Genomic DNA, 23,500 nt, shown 5'->3' on the forward strand with positions numbered 1-23,500 from the left:
GCAAAGAAGTCCTTCTGGTTGCTGTCGCAGCCAACGTGTTACCTCATAGATTATGGCATCATCTGTTTCAAAATGACAGCCACCCAAATGATTTTTTAGGGGTCCAAAAAGATGAAAATCACTGGGGGCTAAGTCAGGACTGTACGGTGGATGTCCTAAGCATTCCCTATGAAATGTTCGTAACAGCTCATGCGTTAGTCTTGTTGTGTGAGTGCGGGCATTGTCATCCAGAAGAATCGCACCCTTTGACAGGAGTCCAGGTCGCTTGCGGCGAATGGCCTGTTGGAGTTCCCGCAGTGTGGTGCAGTACGACGTGGCATTCACAGTTTCACCATAAGGCTGGAATTTCTGCAGTATGACTCTGCGCATGTCCCAGAACACGGTGAGCAAAGCCTTGCGGGCCGATGGAATCATCTTGAACTTTTTCTTGTTGGGGAGGCGGTATGTTTCCATACCATAGACGATCGTTTGGATTTGGGTTGAAAGTGGTGACCCCAAGACTCGTCCCCCGTAACAGTTCGTGCCATGAAGTCCTCTCCTAATCTGTGTACCAAGTGAGATGCTGCAAGGACAGACCTACTGCCTACAGCACACGCTGCGTCATCGGTCGTCACACGCCATTCATTACAGATGAGTTGTTCCACATGTTGCAGTGTGGTTGCAGTTGACACCTCCGCAGGACGACCAGGACGCTCACCATCTCTGATGCCTTTCCTTCCATGGTTAAACTTATGGATCCAATTGAACACAGCTTTCTGTGAGAAACAGCTTTCACCATAGACGGGATGCATTTCGCGATGCAGTTCTTCTATGGACAGTCCTTTGGCCCATAAAAAAAAACGCACAACTGCATGCTGTTCTTCTCGTGTGCAGTCACGCAACACATGTGCCATCATGCACTAACAGCCTCTGACCGACTGAGTGCCTGTGAGATGTCGTACGACAAGCATACATATGCTGCCATCTGCTGGCAAAACTAGCGTGCGTAATTTCAAATGGTATAAGGCACAAAAGATGTTTGCGACTTATTTATTGACTCACCCTCCTTATACAGTAACTTGAAACAGTTCATCAACGTCAAACTTATTAGATTGAGGTACAAGTTATGGGCCCTGTATGGATTTAGTGGTTACTGTTTCAATTTCAGTCTGTATTATGGAAAGAATCAGACCGAGGGTGAAAGACAGGATATGTTACTAGGATCCCATGTTGTTCTGAACATGATAGACTGTGTGGATAATCCTAGGAGTCACATAGTAGTTCTGTTTGATAATATTGTTTCAATAACAGAGACCTGATTCATCTCTGATCCCTATGATATAGAGTAAAATGTGCTGTAAGGGAGAATCAAACAGATGACTATCCTTGGAAAATGAGTAAGGAGATGAAGGAAATTCTAGAACCTATTGTCGAAATTTCTATGTGACCCTCTGCATACAATGTTTCAATGTGTACCACAAAAAGTTAGAGTTGATGTACATGACTGCTGTTATGTAAGACAATAGCGCTTTGAAACTTGATATTTTTAATGCCCAGTGTCCTCATACGAAGATGGGTATTATCTGCTTATATGTGTCACTTGTCCTAAAGGTTTGATCACATACTTCACAACCTTGGCCTGTGTAAGACCATTAACAAGATAAGAACTGGAAAGTCAGTAACCAAGTCTACACTTAAAAACAATGGGGTTGTACACAGAATGCTGATTGTGACTGTCCTACAATTCAAGATCTTGAGCATCTTATTTCTTGGCCAGACTGCCCTGTGGAAACTCAAGATGAAGACTTAATTACAGTCAGTGACAGAGCTTTTGTGGCTACTTCATAATGGAGCACTTTCAATGTATGAGCATACTTCTATACATTCATCATACTATCATAGGTCTCTTTCATATTAACAGAGTGTAGGCAACTGGAGCAGTTGGATGGACATTCTCAGTATGCAGAAGCATTGCCTTCAAACTGAATTTTGACGATTCTGCAAATTACTGCCTTTCTTCAGGATTATGATCTCTTCCAAATGCAATGAACTAATAATTTTCTGTAAAGGTTGAAAGATTGTATTCCCATTTTCTGAAAGGTGTTATTTTTGTGCGAGGCTGTAAAAGATTCCATTCCTGAAGTTGAGATGATAGAATCTCAGCTTGTGTTTCAGTTAGTTTTAAATCTCTCACCAGATCACTTAATGTAACTTGTGATATCAGTTGTTGTTTTTGGGATTCAGTGAAGTCAGGATTAGAGAGAGATGATCTGTAATCAGGAGAGGAACTAGAGCCATGAGATGTTGTTTCTTCCTCTAAAGATCATTGGTCAGGGCGATCAGTAATTGGTAACAAATTGATATGTTTAACAGGTTGCATGGCTGATCACAAATTAGGATATATAATTGCATGTTTATTTTTTATTTAGGTGAAACCAGATATATTGACCATGCGAAAATACCAGTCTGTAGTGTGATCTGTAGGTACCCTTCATAACACTAGAATGCCAAATAGCATACATGAATGCATAGTATTTAACCAACCTCTTCAATTTCTATGGTAATAGTATGGCAGCAGTAGTTAGGTGCCCATATTTTATCTTTATTTCTAAATTTACTAACTACACTTCTCAAAATACATATAAATTGTAAGCCTTCATAAGTAAAGGTGTAATAATCATGCACTGAGTCTTTTTACTATACACTCCATATACATTACAGAATAAATTAGGGGAATTCTTACAGCGGCTGGACATTGCAAACATTTATTTAAAAACAAAAAATACACACAAGAAAGGAGGATAGTTATCTAACATGAGATACAATATAAATGCTTGCCCTCCACAAGAACTATCTTAGTACTGTTAGGTATACGGAAGAAAAGGATTGCATTAGAAGAATAGTCATATCAATGGCATTCATAAATATAATTTCTCTTACTTTCAGCAGCTAATGTATGGATGAGTAAGAGGGAATTCAACACTTGAACTCAGCTGGTGGGTTGCACTTGGTTATTAAAAATAAATTTTTCACGAACTTCACACTTAAATCGTGTTTCGAAGTTTTGTAGTACCCATGTGTTCTCTTCAATGCATGATCAGTGTACTGTAAAACGTCTTTGTTGATCCAAATTTTCCCTGGGGAGACAGTCTCCTGTAAACTCCTGAATGTAACAGTAACTTTCTCTAGATTTCACTGGAAATTTCATGTTAATTACTGTGGGGGTATATTTCGGTATTTTTAATACCCCAGGCAACATTCCGTATCTTTTCTTGCAATGTCAAGTGGTATATTGCAGTTAACAGTTAATTTACATATACAGGGTCTTTCATAAAGAATGAACCGATTTCGAAGGCTTATTGTGCCGTACTCAAGCCACGCAGCGGAACGGGTTGCATATCGTTACAAAGGGCGTGACCTCACATTTCTATTATTAGTCAGACTGTGCTCCCCGCCTTCCTCCCCTCCCCTCCCCTGACTCCATTCAACCTTCACAGCAGTGATCTCACTCAACTGCTGCATGAGTCTAACAATGGCAACATCTTAGCACAAAGCATTCTGTGTTGTTGTGTTACCACAGACCAAGTCTGTGGTCACGGTGCAACGCGAGTTCCATAGGAGATTTAACAATGATGCGTACATGCCCTCTCCCAAGAACATTTGATGTTCCAGCAGTTCCAGGAACAGAATGTTTGTGTAAAGGAAAAAGCCCTGGTCGACGCGAACTGCACGTTTGGAAGAAAATGTGAGGAGAATCCAAGAGGCGTTTATTCGGAGCCCCCAGAAATCCATATCTCAAAGTCGCCATCAGCTTCAGGTGAGCAGTACCAGTACCGTATCAGACATGTCCTGAAAAGATGCCTACACATGAAACCGTACAGACTGCAGCTGGTTCAGGCACTGAGACAGACATGTTGACTAGGGACAACAGATGAAATTCTATACTGCAATGCTGAACATGGAAAATGATGATGAAGACACCTTTTAATGCCTCAGTTTTAGTTACGAACCAACCTTCCATATCAATGGCTGTGTCAATCATCACAATGTTCGGATTTGGGGAACCGAACACCCACATGCTACAGTTGAGCACAAACGGAATTCTCCCAAGGTAAATGTTTTCTGACCGGGCGAGTTGGCCGTGCGCGTAGAGGCGCGCGGCTGTGAGCTTGCATCCGGGAGATAGTAGGTTCGAATCCCACTATCGGCAGCCCTGAAAATGGTTTTCCGTGGTTTCCCATTTTCACACCAGGCAAATGCTGGGGCTGTACCTTAATTAAGGCCACGGCCGCTTCCTTCCAACTCCTAGGCCTTTCCTATCCCATCGTCGCCATAAGACCTATCTGTGTCGGTGCGACGTAAAGCCCCTAGCAAAAAAAAATGTTTTCTGTACAGTCAGTAACGTCAGGGTTTATTGCCCTTTCTTCTTCAACACCAACAGTGTCACAGGACAAAGCTATCTTGCAATGTTACGGACCTGGCTCTTCCCTTTGCTGCAAACACACTCATGCGACATCATTTTCCGACACGATGGAGCCCCACCCCATTGGAGCTTACCAGTGCAAGCAATTCTAAATGAAACAGTGCTTCAACGGTGGCTTGGTCCACGCACTGCTATGGATCGTGCTCTACTTGCATGGCCTCCCAGATCTCCAGACCTTGATCCTTGCAACTTCTTCCTATGGGGATACGTCAAGGACGAAGTTTATATTCCGCAATTACCCGTTACACTGGATGACTTTCAAGAGCGGATAACGTGTGATCAACTCAGTGCATCGTGATATGCTGCAGCACGTTTGGGAGGAATTGTCCTGTCGCCTTGATGTGGTCCGTGCTGCTGGTGGTGGTCATATAGAACATATGTAGGACTATACTTGAACATCATTCAAACATGTGTATTAGGTTTAGTCTTGTACTAATGACTGTTGGGAAAATATAGCTTGATGAAATTGGTTCATTCTTTATGAAAGACCCTGTATATTACCAACTGAGTTGTACAAATCTATTGTTACTGGCACTGGGATCCTCCTTTGGGTACCTTATTACAATTGTTTGCTTGTATTCTCAGATGACTACAAAACTCGTAAACAGCTGTGTCGACTATGTGCTAACACTATTGAGGATGCTGTCTATATCTTTGATACCGGAGAACAAGAAGGTGATGACCTGGCAACAATGATCAACATGTGTCTGCCTGTAACGGTAAGTCTTGCTGTTCATGTTACAATCTTAGTGACTATAAATAGTCTTCTGGCTAGTTAATGTGCCTCTTGGGTTCAGATCTGTATTGTATATGTAGTTAGTTATTCAAGGTTTATAAAAGGAAAGCTCTTGATCATTCTACATGCAACCTACTAAAGTATACTTTACCGTATATATACTGTATATGTTTAGGAAACTGGTAGAGAAAAGTGACTTACGAAATAAGTACACGTGGTTACAATATACATATGACAACAGCAAAATTCATCGGGCTGGAAGCATATGTGACAGATTTTATGAACACTACCCCACCCTGACTTGAACTCCATTGAAAATCTGTGGGACGTGTTGAAACAGTGAGTAAAATGCCAAAAACAGCATTCCCGCAATTAGGTGGAATTGCGTGATCAAATCCTCAGTCAGTGGTCCTGGATGTGACGTACCTACCTAACCTTGGTGGACTCACTTCCTAACCCAATCCAGGCAGTTATCAAGTCAGAAGTGGAGTTATACAGAATTAAATGATGCTTGTAATGATTTCCCTAGGGGTGACTAATTTTTTGTCTGGTGAGCTTATTTCATGATATAAGATTCAGATGAATTTATTGATCAAGAATTGCAATTTTGGTAAAGGGCATTGCGATGTTTAGCGCATCTTGCTGAATTACTTGTTGGTAGCATATAGTGAGACCACAATATAAGTCAGTTATAGTGAAAACTTGTAACAGCAAAATATATACTCGCTATAGCAGATTGACGTTACATCTGATTATTTGTAAAATTTGGGAAAAACCCATACATTAAAATCCGTATGTAACCACTACCACTTGGTTCAAAACTTGTGTTTTCACAGATTTCCGTGCTATAGCTTACTCGTAAGTTATTTTTCTAATTCCAAGACGTGAATGCGTATGTTCAGTTTTATTCTGAAAAATCAGAGTAAACCTACTCCAATGGCTCCTGTTGCAAACATTCAGTTTTCTTATTCAAACAGCATCACCTAACATAACTTAACCTTGTACACATCATGAAGACATATTTCAAGTGCCAGTAAAGTAACCAGACGTAAGAAAATACTGTGCAATCTCATTAATGCTTTCCTCATTAAGGTGATTCTCGCTTAACTCATAAATTCAAAGTCTTGATTCATGACATAATAAATATATTTAAAAATATCTCGCTTGTCGCATCACAAATTTTCACTATTACCGCTTAGTGCGATTACATTTTTCCTAGCCCTGAAAATGTTTTTTGTCATCTGTTGTGAAGGGAACGTGATGTCCAACACAGATTAGAGCCATCACCACAGGGGGTAGGTCGGGGAAATTTGCACAGAAACGGGAGACGGCCTTGAATTCCTGAACTTTAATGTGTAAATTACATCTTCAGTAAGCAAGCGGTTAGCCTCAGGAATGTTCAGGTTTGTTCTCCGTTTTTCATTCATATTGCTGAATAACCCAGTAAGACTGTTTGGCTTGTATTTCACATTCCATTCAGAAGTTAGAAATGTATTCTGTTTGAGTGATTCAGTGAAGGGAAGCAGATATTCGTCGCATGATAGACTACCTACGAATAGGAACATAATCATGTGAAGCTGAGTATCATGATGCATTTTTTTTTTTTTTTTGCTAGCCCAGTCATGGATACTGAAAAAAGTCGTGAAATCCCTTACTAATGAAGACAAATTGCAGGAAGTGGACAGGCATCCGCATCTTTCAACGTTGGCACGTATGTTGAAACTCGCACCTTCAAGTTTCGGATCGAGTCAGTCGAAGTGTTGATACAGAAGTTGATTCCCATAGGGAATCTGTAATATTTGTTCCGAATGAGTAAATTTATAATACCAATATAAATGGTCCGTTATTGGACATTATAAATTTTCCAGCTAACTCATTCCTGGTTGCCAGCGTTTCGCCCCCGTGTGCTAGGCTGGGCTCATCAGTTGGTACCTAGCACACCCACCAAGACGCATGGCTAGTGCATACCGTGGAGGCCACTGCGTAGGCTAATTGTAGCCACCGGCAGTGCCAATGCACTATGAGACACTATGTCTCACTACTAAAAATTGATGCCTGCTTGGCCATTAGATGATACAGAAGTTGATTCCCATAGGGAATCTGTAATATTTGTTCCGAATGAGTAAATTTATAATACCAATATAAATGGTCCGTTATTGGACATTATAAATTTTCCAGCTAACTCATTCCTGGTTGCCAGCCTTTCGCCCCCGTGTGCTAGGCTGGGCTCATCAGTTGGTACCTAGCACACCCACCAAGACGCATGGCTAGTGCATACCGTGGAGGCCACTGCGTAAGCTAATTGTAGCCACCGGCAGTGCCAATGCACTATGAGACACTGTCTCACTACGCAGTGGCCTCCACGGTATGCACTAGCCATGCGTCTTGGTGGGTGTGCTAGGTACCAACTGATGAGCCCAGCCTAGGACACGGGGGTGAAACGCTGGCAACCAGGAATGAGTTAGCTGGAAAATTTATAATGTTCAATAACGGACCATTTATATTGGTATTATCAGTCGAAGTGTTGTCGCATTCAAGATGACAGTCAAAGTCATTCTCTCGCACATGGCCGAGTTTAACCTTGAAATAACCAGAAAACATTTAATAACCCACTGGTCCGAAATATAAGGCTTCAGCTGAATTTTTTTTTTTAGAAAGAGTGTGATGTGTAATAATGCACTGGTAGTTTTATGGGCCCCAGGGCTGCGTTCACAAAATACGACTCGGAGTAGAGTTGGGGTAGAGTACAGTATCGCGAAGTAACTAGTAAGGTTAACTCTGAGTAACGCTATTTCGTGAACGCTTGGTGTGAATACAGAGTAACATAATATGGCTGATCAATTAAGGAAGGTTATTTGTTTTACCATAACCACATTCGCGAGGAATTTAATGTCTAATTTCCAAGTGAGTTTCTTCATAGCAGCGAGCTATATGAGTTGTTACTACTTGCCTTACCAAGTCGTGCCTTAAAACAGTATCTGTTTTTCTTTATCTCGTAGGAACAATCTGATTACATTGATGATGAACACCAATACATTGGCTCCGCACTGGTGCACAATAAGCTATGTAGATTATGTTGTTAACAATTATGGCGAAACTGAATTTAAACAACATGTCCGATTGCCCGGATCAGCATTCGAACATCTACTCAGAGTCATTGGCCCTAAACTTTCTAAATCCAAAAGCGGGGAACGAGAAAGACCATTGCAAGACCCACGAAAGCAATTTCTGGTTGTAATTTGGCTCTTAGCACTTGATTCGTACAGATCCGTTTCATGAGAGTTAGAAGGTCATCTAAAATTTTTTTTAAAGTTGCGTATTATACATTTACCAAGGAAATCTTAGAAAGATGAGGTTAATAAATCACCTGATCATTCATAACATGGGTATTCTTATAAAAATTCTATCATATTATTTCTATTTCTTTAAATTGGTACCTATTTTTCCTGTTTTAAACGAAAATATATCCTTGTTTATTCAATACACAATGCCCTTCTTTATCAACTACTAGAAAATAATTTGAATTCATTGCCATGTCAATATACTCGCATTTTAATATTTTTCACCGCCACCAATGAATGCATTACTGCGCATGTCGAGTTAAATCTACCCACCTATTTACACAGAGTAAAAAGAGTATACTCTGAGTTAACTCGAATGCAATTTCTGAACCTCTTGTAGAGTTAACTCTTTACTTTTGTGAACGGATAGAGTGAACTCAGAGTTTACTCAGAGTTGGAGAGTAGTATTTTGTGAACGCAACCCAGTGCAAATGTTTTTATATTTGTTGTCTGGTGTTTTACACACCTTTAAATACACTATTGTTATTTATTAAGCCCCAGTGGGAAAGTTTTTGTATTTGTTCTCTCGTCTTTTTCATGTCTTTGAATACTCTCATCTCATCTTTAGAAATGGCAGATAGCCTATATCAGGGTCGGCCAACTGGCTGGCGTGTGATGTAAGAGAGACAGTGTGACGTCGGAGAGCCCATGTGACGTAAGAACGCAGAAGGTGAGGAGCTGCTGTCGTAGACTGGAGACGAAGAGACAGCCTCGCTTTGTAGTAAACACGTGAAGTGCCATACATACTGGTGGCTACGGCTTTTATAGCTACTTTTCATAAAAAGCCACACAAATCCTTCTTATTTTAAAATTTATCTCTTAGTTCTCTATCACACTGTAAATCTAATAACTCTAATTGTAGGTCTAGGCCAACGTTATCTGCAACAACTGAAAATGGGGTGGTTAAAAGTTGATTATAAGTTTCCAAACACTCCAAATTTTTAAATCTAGGATCAAATTCCGAATAAAGGCTTTTTATGATTTTGACATATCTATCAGTATCCTCAGCCGTATGGTGTTAGTGGTACTCTACAATACATAAGTATGAACGAACCGGGCACATCACGGTGCGAGAAGCTATCTACGCCTCCGATCTTTTAATCTTTATGGGAAGATCTATATTTATTTGTTGAAAATGATAGGAGAGCTACAGTATGTAAAAATATATAATTTACAACGCCACTACAGTTTGTATCACGCTGCAGATTACGATCAGTATCAAGGCGAGGAAAAGGTACGTGTAATTACAGAACGAAAAGGTAAATTAAATAACCATGTCGAGCATTCGATCAGTGAGTCAGCAGTTCGACTGAGTTATAAAATTTCATATTTAATTGCAAAGAAACTTAAACCGTTCAGTGGTGGTGAATTCGTAACGGAATGTTTAATTCTAGTAGGTGAGGAGTTTTGTCTAAATATCACTCAAGAGTTCGAAGCTACCAGCTTGTCTGTGTACACAGTCTCGACAAAAATTCAAAACCTATCTAATGATGTCCACCTACAATTATTAGATCTGACAAAAAGCTTCCGAGGATACTCCTTAGCAATTGACGAGGGCACAGATATTTCTGACACGGCCCAGCTAGCCGTTTTCATACGAAGGGTTAACAAAAACTTTACATTTTGGGAGGAAATACTGGATTTAGTGCCTATGAAGAATACCACGAAAGGCATCGACATTTTCAACTGCATTGTAAGTGTTGAAAATGCTTCTTTGCCATGGAACAAACTAGTTTCAATAGCAACAGATGGTGCACCTTCTATGGTAGGGCGCAATTCTGAAGTAGTTGGGCTCATAATATAAAATAACTAAAAAGGTTTCCCTGATTGCATAGGTTTGCAGCGAGAATGTTGAGTATTTTCTGTCCCACATATGCCTGTGAACGAATCTTTTCTATTTTAAATCAACAAAACCAAAACATTGAAGCCAGTTGTCAGATCACCATTTGAAGTGTGCTCTTAAACTTAGTGTTTCCTCGAACATTAACTCCAGATATTGCAAAACTAGTAAACAAAACAAGACTACAAAAATCAAGGAAACCCACGAGTGGCAGCTGAGTATCGATATCATGAGATAAAACGTATGTTTTGAGTTTTCAGATTACTCTCTGTATTATTTTTGTTGTAAAACTGTACTGTTTGTTACTATTAGCACTATTTTTTTACAGTGGGTGATATTGCAAAACACAACAATTTCGTGTTCAATATCAGTTCCGAAGATTCACCGGAAAAAGCAAGTTTAGTTTGTATGTGTTTTTGCTTTATAACTTTTATGTTACTTCATAACAAAGTTACGTTACAATAAATTATGTGGAAAGAAATATGTACTACACACAACCGCATTGTACTACCTGCAGCCCTTAGACCTCCCCCTAGAAATGACGTTGTGACTCCCCTCGCCCCTCTAGCCTACACTTCTCAGTTACTCGTTTCGCTGCCCGAGCAGAGTGTGTGACGTGTTACCTGACATCACACGTACACACAGTTGGCTGACACTGGCCTATATCTTTCACTGTACCCATATGTACATGAAGTAAAATGCTTTCATATCAGGGAAGAAAAGAAATCCAGTGCTTACATACCCGTGCTGGACAGTTTTTATTCATGTATTTAGTTCTACTTTTTCTTACTTAATCCCAGTCTAGAAAGCCAAGAATAACGGCCGAGAGGATTCGTCGTACTGACAACACGACACCTCGTAATCTGCAGGCCTGCGGGCTGAGCAGCGGTCGCTTGGTAGGCCAAGGCCCTTCAAGGGCTGTAGTGCCATGGTGTTTGGTTTGGTTTTTTTCTTACTTAACACATTCTCTTTCCTTGTCCCCAGCAGAAACGTTCCAACGAGGTTTTACTGAATAAGCTCGATGTTCTCCCCACAAATTTTCGTCAGCTGGGTGGATATGATGAAATTTCAATGTATTCCCGTCAGGGTATAAACAGTAATATCGGACAGGTAAATATTATCTGCTAAATTGAACTATTTTAGTGTTGTTATCACAAACGAGTCATAAGAGGATTTTGAACTTCTAGTGTTATAAGCTCGTCCATAATCACATAACTCCGGCGCTCTTTCACTGTGGAGCGTAATTATTGTTTTAAAAGGATGTGTAACTATGCAACCATCCTGTATTCACATTAATGAATGAAAAAATGAAAGGGATCCTACACTTCGAAAAATGAAGGTAGTGGCCAAAGAAAGAAAAGGCCACGAAGTGCGTAAAAATGAAAGATTCCCTAGGCCTCATGACCTAATACGGCTGGGATCTGAAAAGAATAAAAGTTGACCAAGGGAGATCGGATAACAGATGAAAGTGAGGAGCCTGGCACAAATAAATGGCAGCATTGCCAGAACTCAGCTAAGGGCCCCTTGGTCGCCAACCCACACTCCCAAAAGCCCCTGGGGCCCCTTTCAGTCGCCTCTTGCAGCAGGCTGGGGATAGCATGGGTGTTGTTCTTCCGCCCCTGCCCACAGGGGGAAATGCCAATGAGTTTGTGACGTCTAGCGGAACTGAGTGCTAGCATGCGATTTCACGCTAATCCAGACACCGCTCATGCAGGACACTGGATGATAGTCAAGTTAAACATGTAAACTCTGATGTAATTGATGCAATTATGCTGGCAGTAATGAAGGCTTATTATTTAAATAAACTGTTTTACAGTATTTACTTCTTAATTTGGAGCACACAGTGGCCAGGCCGGCATCAGTTTTTGAAAATCAGACAAAGTCTCTCATAGTGCATTGGCACTGCTAGTGGCTCCAAGTAGACTACGCAGTGGCCTCCATGGTATGCACTAGCCATGCGCTCTGATAGGTGTGTTATTTACCAACTGATAAGCCCAACTTAGCACGCTGGCAATCAGGAATGAGTTATTACAAGATATTAGAATCTGCCCTCCCGGCCTAGCCAACCTTGGTAACAATCATCGAGAATGTGCCCGCTAAATTGAGAAGAACTTGAGAATGCTGCTGTTCTAAAATTTGAAATTTATCAGTGTTTTTCCATTGCTTGTCACATACATTTCACCTGGCTCATTGTCTCCTCTCAAACTTGGTATCTCAAACTTTTCGCTTCCCTCCTAGCCATTCGTGATGATGGTGACTGTTCAAAGACAGACTGTTAACCTGAATTTTCAACACAGTTATTTCATCCTGTTTTTGAATTGTACAAAGTGTAAAAAATTTTAACTTAGAGGTCTGCCACCTCACTATAAGCACTTATTCTTCATTTCCATCTGTATCATTTGTTTTCGTTTGTTTTCATTTCTTTTCTTCTTAGGTTTAACACACTTTTTAGATTCAATTATGTATTGTATTATATTACCCCCCCCTTTTTTCCGCTGAATTTGTCTCATTGAGTTATTTATTGCTCCACCTAATGATGGTAATATTGTATATTGTCAGAGATGCCAACTATTATGATTCAGTCGTATTAATTACGAATCACCCATCATAATTACACCTTTACGAGTCACACACCACAATTTACGATTTTTTGATGATTTTTAAATCTTAAGTGTATGAAGTGTTCAGAAGGATACACAAAGAATACTACTACAGCTGGAATAATCAGAATATTCTTTTTGGATTTCTCAGTAATCATTTAAACCCCTTTCGTGTCCCTCGTTTAAGAACATTTCGAGTTTTCGCACGCCGAACATAGTGTGTGCTTCCAGTACCGAAAAATTAGGCACCTGTGAAGTGGTATATCGGGCGGAGTTGTTGTCTTTGTTCGTCATATTATCAGACTTCCATGCAAGTATGCGACTTCTTTAGTCTTTGTTTTGGCGGCAAAGTGGTGGCAAACTCCATTTCATTGTGAATACTGTGTGCGTGACTGTTCAAGAAGTATTTATTGCGATTTTGCTTGCCAGATTTATACATATTGCTCTTCTAGGATATATGCTAATCGTGTGTCATGAAATGCGAAAGGTTTGAAATAACGCAGCGATTTCTTGTGCAGGAAAATGTGTGTAATGACGTTACCGTGACTAGTGACGCTAGTAATAAACCAAAAATGGTTCAAACATTTAGGGAGAAATACTCAAATGAATGGCCCTATTTACTGCGTTCCTCAAAATCTCATTTGCACGTGTTTTGTATTGTGTGTAGCCACGTTTTTTCAGATGTGCATGATGAGGGAGAGCAAGACTGAATTCCGTGCTAATATGAACTCCGAACTGTTAAGTGCTCTGTTAGTGCAGAGGATGCACATGATATCAAAAGAAAAAACATGTCACCTATGTACGTTTACCAAACACTAATCACCAGTGATTGGAGAGCGATGTTGTTCATTGAATTTTTAGTGATATGTAAGATAGCAAGATCTCGGGGGGAAAAAAATCTACCCCCCCCGTCGTCATAATGGGTGTATTATGAATTGCCTCTGTTGAAAGTTGGCATTTCTGTATTGTATTGTTTTTATTTCCATCATGTCTCTTTTGTTTCTCATTTGTTGCTCCATTATGTTTTTAGCACATTTTTAGCTTTATTATGTAAATTACTTTAACCCCCCCACCTTACTTCACTGAAGATGGCTCAAACGAGTCGAAACATTTTTGAATTTTATTACTCCATCTATGATGGAATTACGTTATGTATTGAATAGGAGGATACATTAAATTTTTTCCTTTGTAAAGTGATAAAAAAGTTTTCCTTTGTAAAGGAATGAGTTTGCTGGAAAATTTATAATGTCCTATAACGGACCAACTAGATTGGTATTATGTATTAATATTATGTAACTAGCACATATCTAGGTGAATTTACTCGGGCAGTCTGTAAAAACGGCTAGACAGTGTGCCCCCGTTAAAAAGGTTTTAGGGAGAACACTGAAACTATAGTCCACGCTGAACTAGAATGGGATTAACAGTTGCTTCAATACGTGATCTCCAGCTTTAATGTAGATGGGGTGGGAAGAAAGCATTAGTGGTAGAGATGGGCAAAAAAAATATCACAACGGTTATTTTGGAACTGTTCTGGACTCGGATCTGATCCTTAAATGAACAGTACATTGGAACATCCTGTTCCAAAAGAACAGGTTTTTGTGTCGCCTACACTCGAGCGAGATTGGTCTGCAGTATCCTGAACATCCTGTTCTGAAACATCACTGTTCCGCATCGCCTGCACTCCAGCGGGATTGGTCTAGCTACATCCTGTTCCAAAATAACAGTGTTCCGTATCACCTGCAGTCAGCTGGATTGGTCCAAGACTGACTCCCAATGGTCTTGATTGGTCTAGGTGTTGGAGAACCGCGCATGTTCCGCTGGTTGGCTGATTGTTCTGACTCCGGCGAACTTGAGTTCTAGTTCTCTACACTAGTTTCGATGTTCTTTGAAACTAGTCATTGCCTGCAAAGAACAGCAGTGAAGCATCAAGGTTAGGAAAAGGGAACCCACGAATTATGAAACTGTAAAGGGCACCATCTCAGTCAGCATTTTGACAAACAGCAAATCCGCAGTATGTATGTGTGACACTAATTTTTAATCTTTGTTCGTATGAATTCTCACTGCATTAAACCACTTGCATTGTCAAAGTATTATTTCACTGTGATTTACAGCTGTTATGTGTTACGCTATCCAGTGCAGTTTGTTCATTAGAAGTGTTAGAAATAGACTCTATATATCATTATATAAAAACATAGCAATGTCAGTTTACCAAACGTTATTGAACTCGGCGTACATGTTTCATATTTTCCAATACCTGCCTTCTTTTGCCAGATAAAAACCTTCGTTAATCTTTAAGTTAGGTTCTTCTGTCAGTCAAAACTAATTTATGATTAAATCATATTTATATATTACCTGAAGAATAAAACATTTAACAGCATCATCATCATCATTATCGTTGACCATCTCCAATTGCCCAGATGTGGTTTACAAGCCCCCACCATCTTTGTCTGTCCATGAACCACTCTCTCATAAACTTCTCCCAGTCTTGTCCTGTCTCCTCAACATCTTTCTTCACCAGATGTGTCCCTTTTCTTCTGGGTCTGTTCACTGGTCTTTTTCCTTTTACTTCTCTTTCATTTCTCTTCTTGCAGTCCTGCTTGCACTCATCCTTCTTACGTGGCCAAACCACTACAGTCTTGCTTTCTGAATCCTATGTAGGAGTAAGTCTCCTATTCCCATGTCCTCTCAGACTTTTTCATTCCTGAACTTGTCCTTCCTGGTCTTTTGTATCATGGTAAGAAATAAATTGACAAGAGCGTCAACCTTTTCAATACAATATATCAAGTAAATGATATTACATCAGTCTTGGGACTAGTTTCAGTCACTTAGCGGCCATCTTCAGCCAAATAAAAATTAAACAGATTATGTGATAACTAAAACATATGTATACCAGACAAAGACAATGTTACAGGAATAATTATAACATTAAAATACATATAATAACAAAAATTATGGTTATGATCTTCTCATAATATGATGTGTTTTAGTTGACTTAAGACTTCAGGCAAAGAACTAAAGAACTAAATGTCTGATGTAGAACAAGCACTGACTTGGTGGAGGAGGCAGGCTTCTTGCTTGTTCCCTATCCACTCCGTTTACATGGTCTGCCTGCTTTAATCCAGCGGCGGAAAGTGAAGAGAGGAAATGTTTCGGCAAAGGCAATCCTATAAAGGGACAAACTCAGGACGTTATTTGTACGAGAGTACTTTGACTGGGAGAAAGGTGATAATGGTCCTCTCATTTCTGTAAATAAAGTGTTAGATAGAACTGCAGCTGTGGTTAGAGTAAGCAAAATAGTTAAAATAGGAAAAGACAAGTATTACTATTGTAAACGGGCAACTGTCGTAGGGGAATTCTAATTATATTATGTTATTGATAAATACTAAGGGTGCTGCAAATACTAATCATAATTATGCATTGCATATGCTTATTTTTATGTTTACTTTTATCATAATCACAAAGTGCACACACACTGGATGCTGTCAGTTATGCACACTGTTTTATTTACAAACATTAATATATGCACATCAAATGAACCACCATCTTGAACTTAATCGACTCCCACATTTGCACGTCAGCCAACTACGGAACACTTGACAAGAACAGATGTGGTACTGACACAACATAACCACTTATACAGCAAAACCACAACATGACTAACAACTAGATTAAACAACCCAAGTCTGTCCTTTTATATACCTTGTCTGGCCAGGCTTCCAGAAAAGTATGTACAAGATGCTTCCTCATATCTTCTCGAGTCTCCAATAACCTATATGCAAATGAATAGAACGTTCTGTAGAACAAAGGTGCGTTGTTCTAGACTTTTACACTGTCTTGCACAACATTACATCGGATTTGTACATAATGTCTACAGGTAATAATAAATTATGTACTATTAATTACGTATTTTACATTAAATAAAGTCGTATTAATAAACATACAGCAGAAGTATCGTGACATAACCTCACGTGTTCTGTTACACAAGACAGATTATACAATGCACAAATAATAAATGATACGACCACAATTTATGCCAAACAAAGTCTGTACTGACAACATGTTGTACATAACTAGGTAGATGATAATAATAATAATAATAATAATAATAATAATAATAATAATAATAATAATAATAATAATAATAATAATAATAATAATAATAATAATAGGCGTTCTGTGTGGTGTTGGTGGGTGTTTGGGAGTGTTTGAGCATTTAATTGGTGTGGTGGTTGTGTGAACGTGTTGTCTTGGAAGTCTGGAGCTTATTTTAATTTATTTGAGGGTAAAATTTTGTTTCATTTTATTGCCCGAAGTGCCTCCATGTTGGATTTTACTACAATTGCTCCATAGATAACATATTAAGAGTGTATTTTGGCTACTAACCTTGCCCTAACAACCACCCACTCGCTAAATTTTCTTGGTCTCCATAGATACTAATAACTAGATATATAACTCCACTCTTCCGTTAAGGCATTTCTAAGGCAACAGATCTTAGCCTACTGCTGGGAGCCATCTTGGTGGTCTGTGAAAATATAATAAACTAAAGAGAAAAACGGTCAACGGCTTCTAAGGCGGACGAAGATGGTTTACATCATCCAACGGCAAGGAAGGCGGAAGAACCGCTGTGGGGAAGATTAGTCTCCATTGTAAGCGTGGGAAGGCGACCAGTCTAAGGGAGAAAACCCTAAATAAACCTACCGAAGTTCACAACCTCGGTAGTATCTCGATCAGGGGGTTTAACCTCTCGTCTCCTAAGACAGTTTTCAACTAAAGCATGGAGGACAAACTCACGGAAGTAACTACCCCAGGTGGTGTCTAATCCACCTCCGCCTTTGGCGATGTTAGTAGGCCTTCAGATTCTGGGGAGCCCACACCAGCATGCCTTGAGGACGAGTCGGAGCGTCCTGGAGCTACTATCAATAAGATCCGATATAAGGAACCGAACTATTTCGCCACATTGAACATCAACTCACTACTTAAGCTAGGCAAACTGAAGCATTTAACTGACACTTCGACTCACCACAAGATACTACTCACAGCAATACATTAAACCATGTATACAGATGAGCATGCCTTTGATTCCCAGGGGTACCGTATTTTTAAGGGAAAGGTAGGGCGCAGGAGAATGAAGAATGTACCTCACCTGGGGACTGGGTTCATTGTAAGCCATAAGATACTGGACTTGGTAAATGACTTCAACTCGCCCAATAGTCGAGTGTCCCTTCTAACGTTCCGGTGCACAAACAAGATCTACACTGCAGTAAATGTTCACGCACCTATCAATGAGGACAATAAACGTAACCCTGAAAGTACCGACAAATTTTGGGAAGAACTAGAGGACATCATCAGTAAAGTCCCAGAGCGTCATACAATCATTCTACTCGGGGACATCAAAGCACAGTTAGGGAAAGAGCGCAAATTTAGAGACATTGTGGGAGAACACCCAGCTCACTTACGAACAAATAGAAATGGGGAGCGTCTAGTGGGACTCTGCAAAGCTTTCAACCTGGTAATGAAGTCAACGGCCTTTAAGAGACTACCAAGGAAACAGAAGACCTGGACGTCACCCAACAACCTCTTAGGGGAATTTCAGATAGATCATGTTGCCATTGCAAGGAAAGCCCATAGAGAGATCCAGAATGTAAGAGTGTTAAGAGGAGCAAATTTGGACTCCGACCACTACCTCTCCAAAATAAAGCTGAAATTTCTACCTAGGAACACTAAAAGAACCAAGTCAGTTAAACTTACTTTGATTTAGAAAAACTTGCAGACAGTTTACAGAGAAATTGGAGAGAATAGAATGCAGAGATTGGGATGAATTGAGGGAAAATCTAGTGAAAGTAGCAACAGAGACTGTGCCATTACTAAAACAGAAGAAACATGCCTGGTGGACAGCTAGATGTGAAGAAGCGGTAATGCAGAGGCAGATGGCCTGGTTAAAGTGGAACTCACAGAAGACACAAGACAACAGAGAAGTTCATAGAGCAACGGAAGATAACTGCCAATATCATCAGACAAGTGAAACGGCAATTCACAAAAGACCTATTGACACAGTTGGATGATGACTTCAAGAAGAACAACACCAGAAACTTTTACAGAGGCTTTAAACGGAACCCTAGTCACTACAGTCCACCCAGTCTCCATTTCCATGGACCAGATGGGAAGATAGCCTATAATGACACTGACAATTGCCACCTTCTCGCTAAGTACTTCGAGGATCTCCTTAATTGTGAATCACCTGATACCTTTTTTGCTTACCAAGATAACATCAAGCAACCAAACTCGTAACCACCATCCAAAGAAGTAATACAAATCATCCACTCTCTGAAAAACAACAAAGCATCCGGAGAAGATTCAATAGTAGCCGAACTATGGAAGCAGGCTGGAGACAAAACTGTAAGCAAGCTGACAGAAATTCTACAAAACATCTGGGAGACCGAAACATTGGGTGATATGAATAAAAATGAGATGTAACTCGGAGACAAGTCTCGAAGGAGGATTGAGACGGAAGTTACTTGCGAGACAGAACTCGTCATGTATATGAATAAAGTTTGTTTCTCGCTAACGAGACTTGTCTCCTTCCGGTTGAGACGAGTCTCGCACACTGGTTCTGGTATCTGTCAGCTGACGAGTGAATTAACAATTAGAGAGCTACGAAGAGTGGTTTTGTTGGAACAGATGAAAGTGTTAGATTTAAAAGCGAAAAAGATTGAAAAGCGACAGTGTGTTCTCAAAAAAAAAAAAAACAGAACAACTCATTTCAGTGCAAAAACAGATTTTGCAACTGCAAATGGAAAATATTTTACATGAAAGGGAGAAAAGAGCAGAACAAACAAGTACAACCGAAATGGAACACCCACCGATATTTTTTTTTTAAATTTAGAATAGTTCTTGGCAGACTTTTCTTCTTCTTCAGTTATGTTTCACTTGGGAGCCTATTCTACCTATCAGTATTCAGTAATCACTAGTTCTTATTTTACTTCTTTCTAGGCTTACAAAAACGTAGTGGCTCGTACACTTAGTATACTTGAACCCCAGCTTGGGAACGACTGATTTAAGATTTCTTGTAAGTTTCCTTCAAGATATTGTGTAAGAAGTTACATTGTATTTATCATCACATTTAGGATCCACATACAAACGCATAATTTTCTGCGGTCATTGAAAGTCATTGAAACACTTTTTAAACACGCTTTGTACTTCATTCTTCACGAATATAAGGAGTTTATTGATCATACTTGTGCATAGCTAGGGGTGTTTCTGCATATAATGTACTTTTTCTACAATTTGTGTCGCACCGACATAGATAGGTCTTATGGCGACGATGGGACAGGTTTAGGAGTGGGATGGAAATGACCGTGGCCTTAAGGTACAGTCCCAGCATTTGCCTGGTGTGAAAATGGGAAACTACGAAAAACGATATTCAGGGTTCCCCACAGTGGGGCTTGAACCCACTACCTCCCGGATGTAAGCCCAAAGCCGCACACCCCTAACCACACGGCCAACTCACCCGGTATATAATATACAACCAATACATATATACTGTTGCATAAACTGTCTAAATTTCAAACTTTCAAAACATAGAAATAATACAAAATGCTATCCATATTCATTAACGAATATAACTAACAAGGGAGTTGTTTGATTTGGACCGGACAAATTGCAATGAAAGTAACATGCTGAGCTATAGACATCCGGAACTCAATGGTGATAACCGTTCTGCCGTGAAATAACATTTCCGTACCGGTATTTATTGACAGTAAATTTTTGCTCCAGTTGTACATGGAACATGGTGTGTAGATGGCAGCGATTTCAATGAAACATGGTAGGATGATCAATTAAGACATCAGAACATCACTGCATGATTGACGTTATATAGGTTACCCGCAGTGTGACAAAATGAATCACTCTCAACAAGAATCCGAAAGTTTAAGGCTATTTATAGCATGCAAGTTTATATACAAATGACGAGGATTTCATATTACATATTTTAGCTTCAATTGTAAACGACAAAGAAGTATTAAAAGCCTAATATTTTGAAATATTCATATACTGTGCATGTTAATAAAATGGGTTTGACGAGCAAGACATTCTGTTCATGTTGTCAAAATCTAATTTTCACTCTATAGCGCACTGTTTAATGTAACTTTAAAATAGAACTCTCAGTGCATTTCTACAGTGCATTTCTACAGTGCATACGCGAGGTTAATACAGCTGCAAACCACCCAGCTATTCTTTAGCAATTAATTATAACAATGTCGTTGATTTTATGACAAAGTGAATATCAGCAATAAATTTAAGACAGGTAGATTGACAATTCATGGAAGTTTCATCGAAATCTGTCTGATCCAAACCAAATGCTTCCCTCGTAGTATTCGGCGCAAGTGAGATTTTGGTGCGATGGTTGAGAAAGAGCAGCACTCATAGAGGCAGCAATTCATTGGCTGAATAATGTTATTATGCGAATCTGTTAAATGTTGTGAAACCAGTTACAGCATATTTTTTCAAGGGCACGAGCCGCCGGTTGAAACTTTTAAATAAACTTAGAAACATTGCAATCGAAAAAGGCATGGGCAGGGAATTTTACGGCACTTAAACATAAATGAGATAGCTTACACCAGAACCAAAGATACTCGCACATTCGTTCAATACCATTTGGCCAACATGTGATAGAGAGCGATAATTTTCAGACTTGAAAAAAATATCCTTCCAGATATCAAAATGTGAATAATAATAATAATAATAATAATAATAATGATAATAATAATAATAATAATAATAATAATAATAATAATAATAATAATAATAATAATAATAATAATAATAATTCAGAGAGACTAAACTCCAGTTTATTCATATACATTTGGAGATGTGTCTCCAGGAGAATCCGCTAACGAGCTGTGTCTCAAGGAGCAAAGGTCACTGCTGAGACATCGCTTTTTTATTCATATATATTTGAGACATGTCTTAATATTTATGAGACAAGAGATACGTCTCCGGTTTATTCATATCACCCATTACCTAGTGACTGGACCACTGCATTGATTCATCCCTTGCACAAGAAAGGAGACTTGACTGACATCAATAATTATCGAGGAATCTCATTGGTACCTGTCACATACAAAATTTTCTCTAAAGCCTTATTAAACAGAGACGAACCTCAACTAGACCCACAATTAGGAGAGTAACAGGCAGGATTTAGAAAAGGACGCTCTTGTACAGAACAGATACTCAATCTGCAATCAGTATTACATCAAGCAGAAATGGCCGGTACGAAATATGTTGTCATTTTAGTCGACTTTACAAAGGCGTATGACTCAGTAGACAGACCTACTCTTATGAAGATTTTCCAGGAACTAGGACTTGATGAGAAGACCCATAACCTAATCTAACAGACTTTAAGCAACACCAGGTCACGAGTAAAGTTCAGAGGAACCATATCAGAAAGTTTTGAAATTAAATCAGGAGTGAGACAGGGTGATGGTCTGTCCCCTCTCTTTAACTGTGCCTGGAAAAAGTAATAAGAGAGTGGCGAAAGGAGTTAGCTAGAATGGAGATTCCAAGTAGCATTTATCTGGGACATAAGCGCAATGAGCTCAATGTTGACTGTCTGGCGTATGCCGATGACCTGGCCCTTACATCTAATTCAATAGAAGCTTCAGTGAAACAACTAAATGTTCTCAGACAACAAGCAGCAAAGGCTGGGCTACATGTGTCTCTCGAAAAAACACAATTCATCACGAACATCGGTGAATCACCTTGTACGTTGCATCTGGAACAGGGAGAGATCAGGAAAACCAACAGGTTTAAGCACTTGGGAGAATGGTTGGAATCCAATCTCTCTGAAGGAACAGCTTTGTCAACTCGAGTTTTTTATTCATATACCAACTGACCAAGAATACCTATAATAAAAAGTGTCTCTCTCGTAATACTAAGATGAAGCACTACCAGACAGTCATCTGCCCTGAAGCCTTATATGCTTCAGAATGTTTAACATTCAACAGGAAGGGACGCATGGAAAAACTTGAAATCCGGGAAAGAAAGATAATGAGGAAGATACTGGGGCCAGTCAAGGAAGGGGACAGTTATAAAAGACGGCCTAACCAAGAGCTCTACAAGTACTGTGAAAGAATAACGAATGTAGCAAGGAAGAGACGCCTTGCATTCTATGGGCATGTCTACAGGATGCATCCTACCAGGTTGACCAACCGGATTCTCAGCTACTGGCAAAATAGGAAGACCAAGTCACCATGGTTGATGGAAGTGGATAAAGATCTACAGGAACTGGGTATAACAGAAGGAATCTTAAAGGATCGGACAGCACTCAGGAAGATGCTTAAACATATGAAGTTCCAGGACAGACTACCAACAAAGAAGACTGGCACTCTTTGGACAAAGGAGAGGAAGGAGCAACACAGCCTGAGGATGCGCAACTATTGGGCAAACATCAAAGCCCATTCCAAAATGCAATAGTTGAATGTCGTGGTCCTTAGCTGGCCTATACGAAACAACAAGAAGAAGAAG

At 39.6% G+C, this 23,500-nt stretch overlaps 1 protein-coding gene across 3 annotated transcripts in view; it reads left to right on the top strand.

The window, feature by feature from the left end:
• LOC136868763 (zinc finger protein 271) overlaps positions 1–23,500 on the top strand; it is a 148,921-nt gene that overhangs the window by 71,980 nt on the left and 53,441 nt on the right. For all 3 annotated transcript variants that reach the window (XM_067144799.2, XM_067144800.2, XM_067144801.2), the window contains exon 3: positions 5,048–5,181. In XM_067144799.2, the coding sequence (XP_067000900.2) occupies positions 5,048–5,181 (134 nt within the window). The remainder of the gene's footprint in view (positions 1–5,047; positions 5,182–23,500) is intronic.

The sequence above is a fragment of the Anabrus simplex genome, chromosome 1 (assembly GCF_040414725.1).
Source record: "Anabrus simplex isolate iqAnaSimp1 chromosome 1, ASM4041472v1, whole genome shotgun sequence".
Lineage (NCBI taxonomy): Eukaryota > Metazoa > Arthropoda > Insecta > Orthoptera > Tettigoniidae > Anabrus > Anabrus simplex.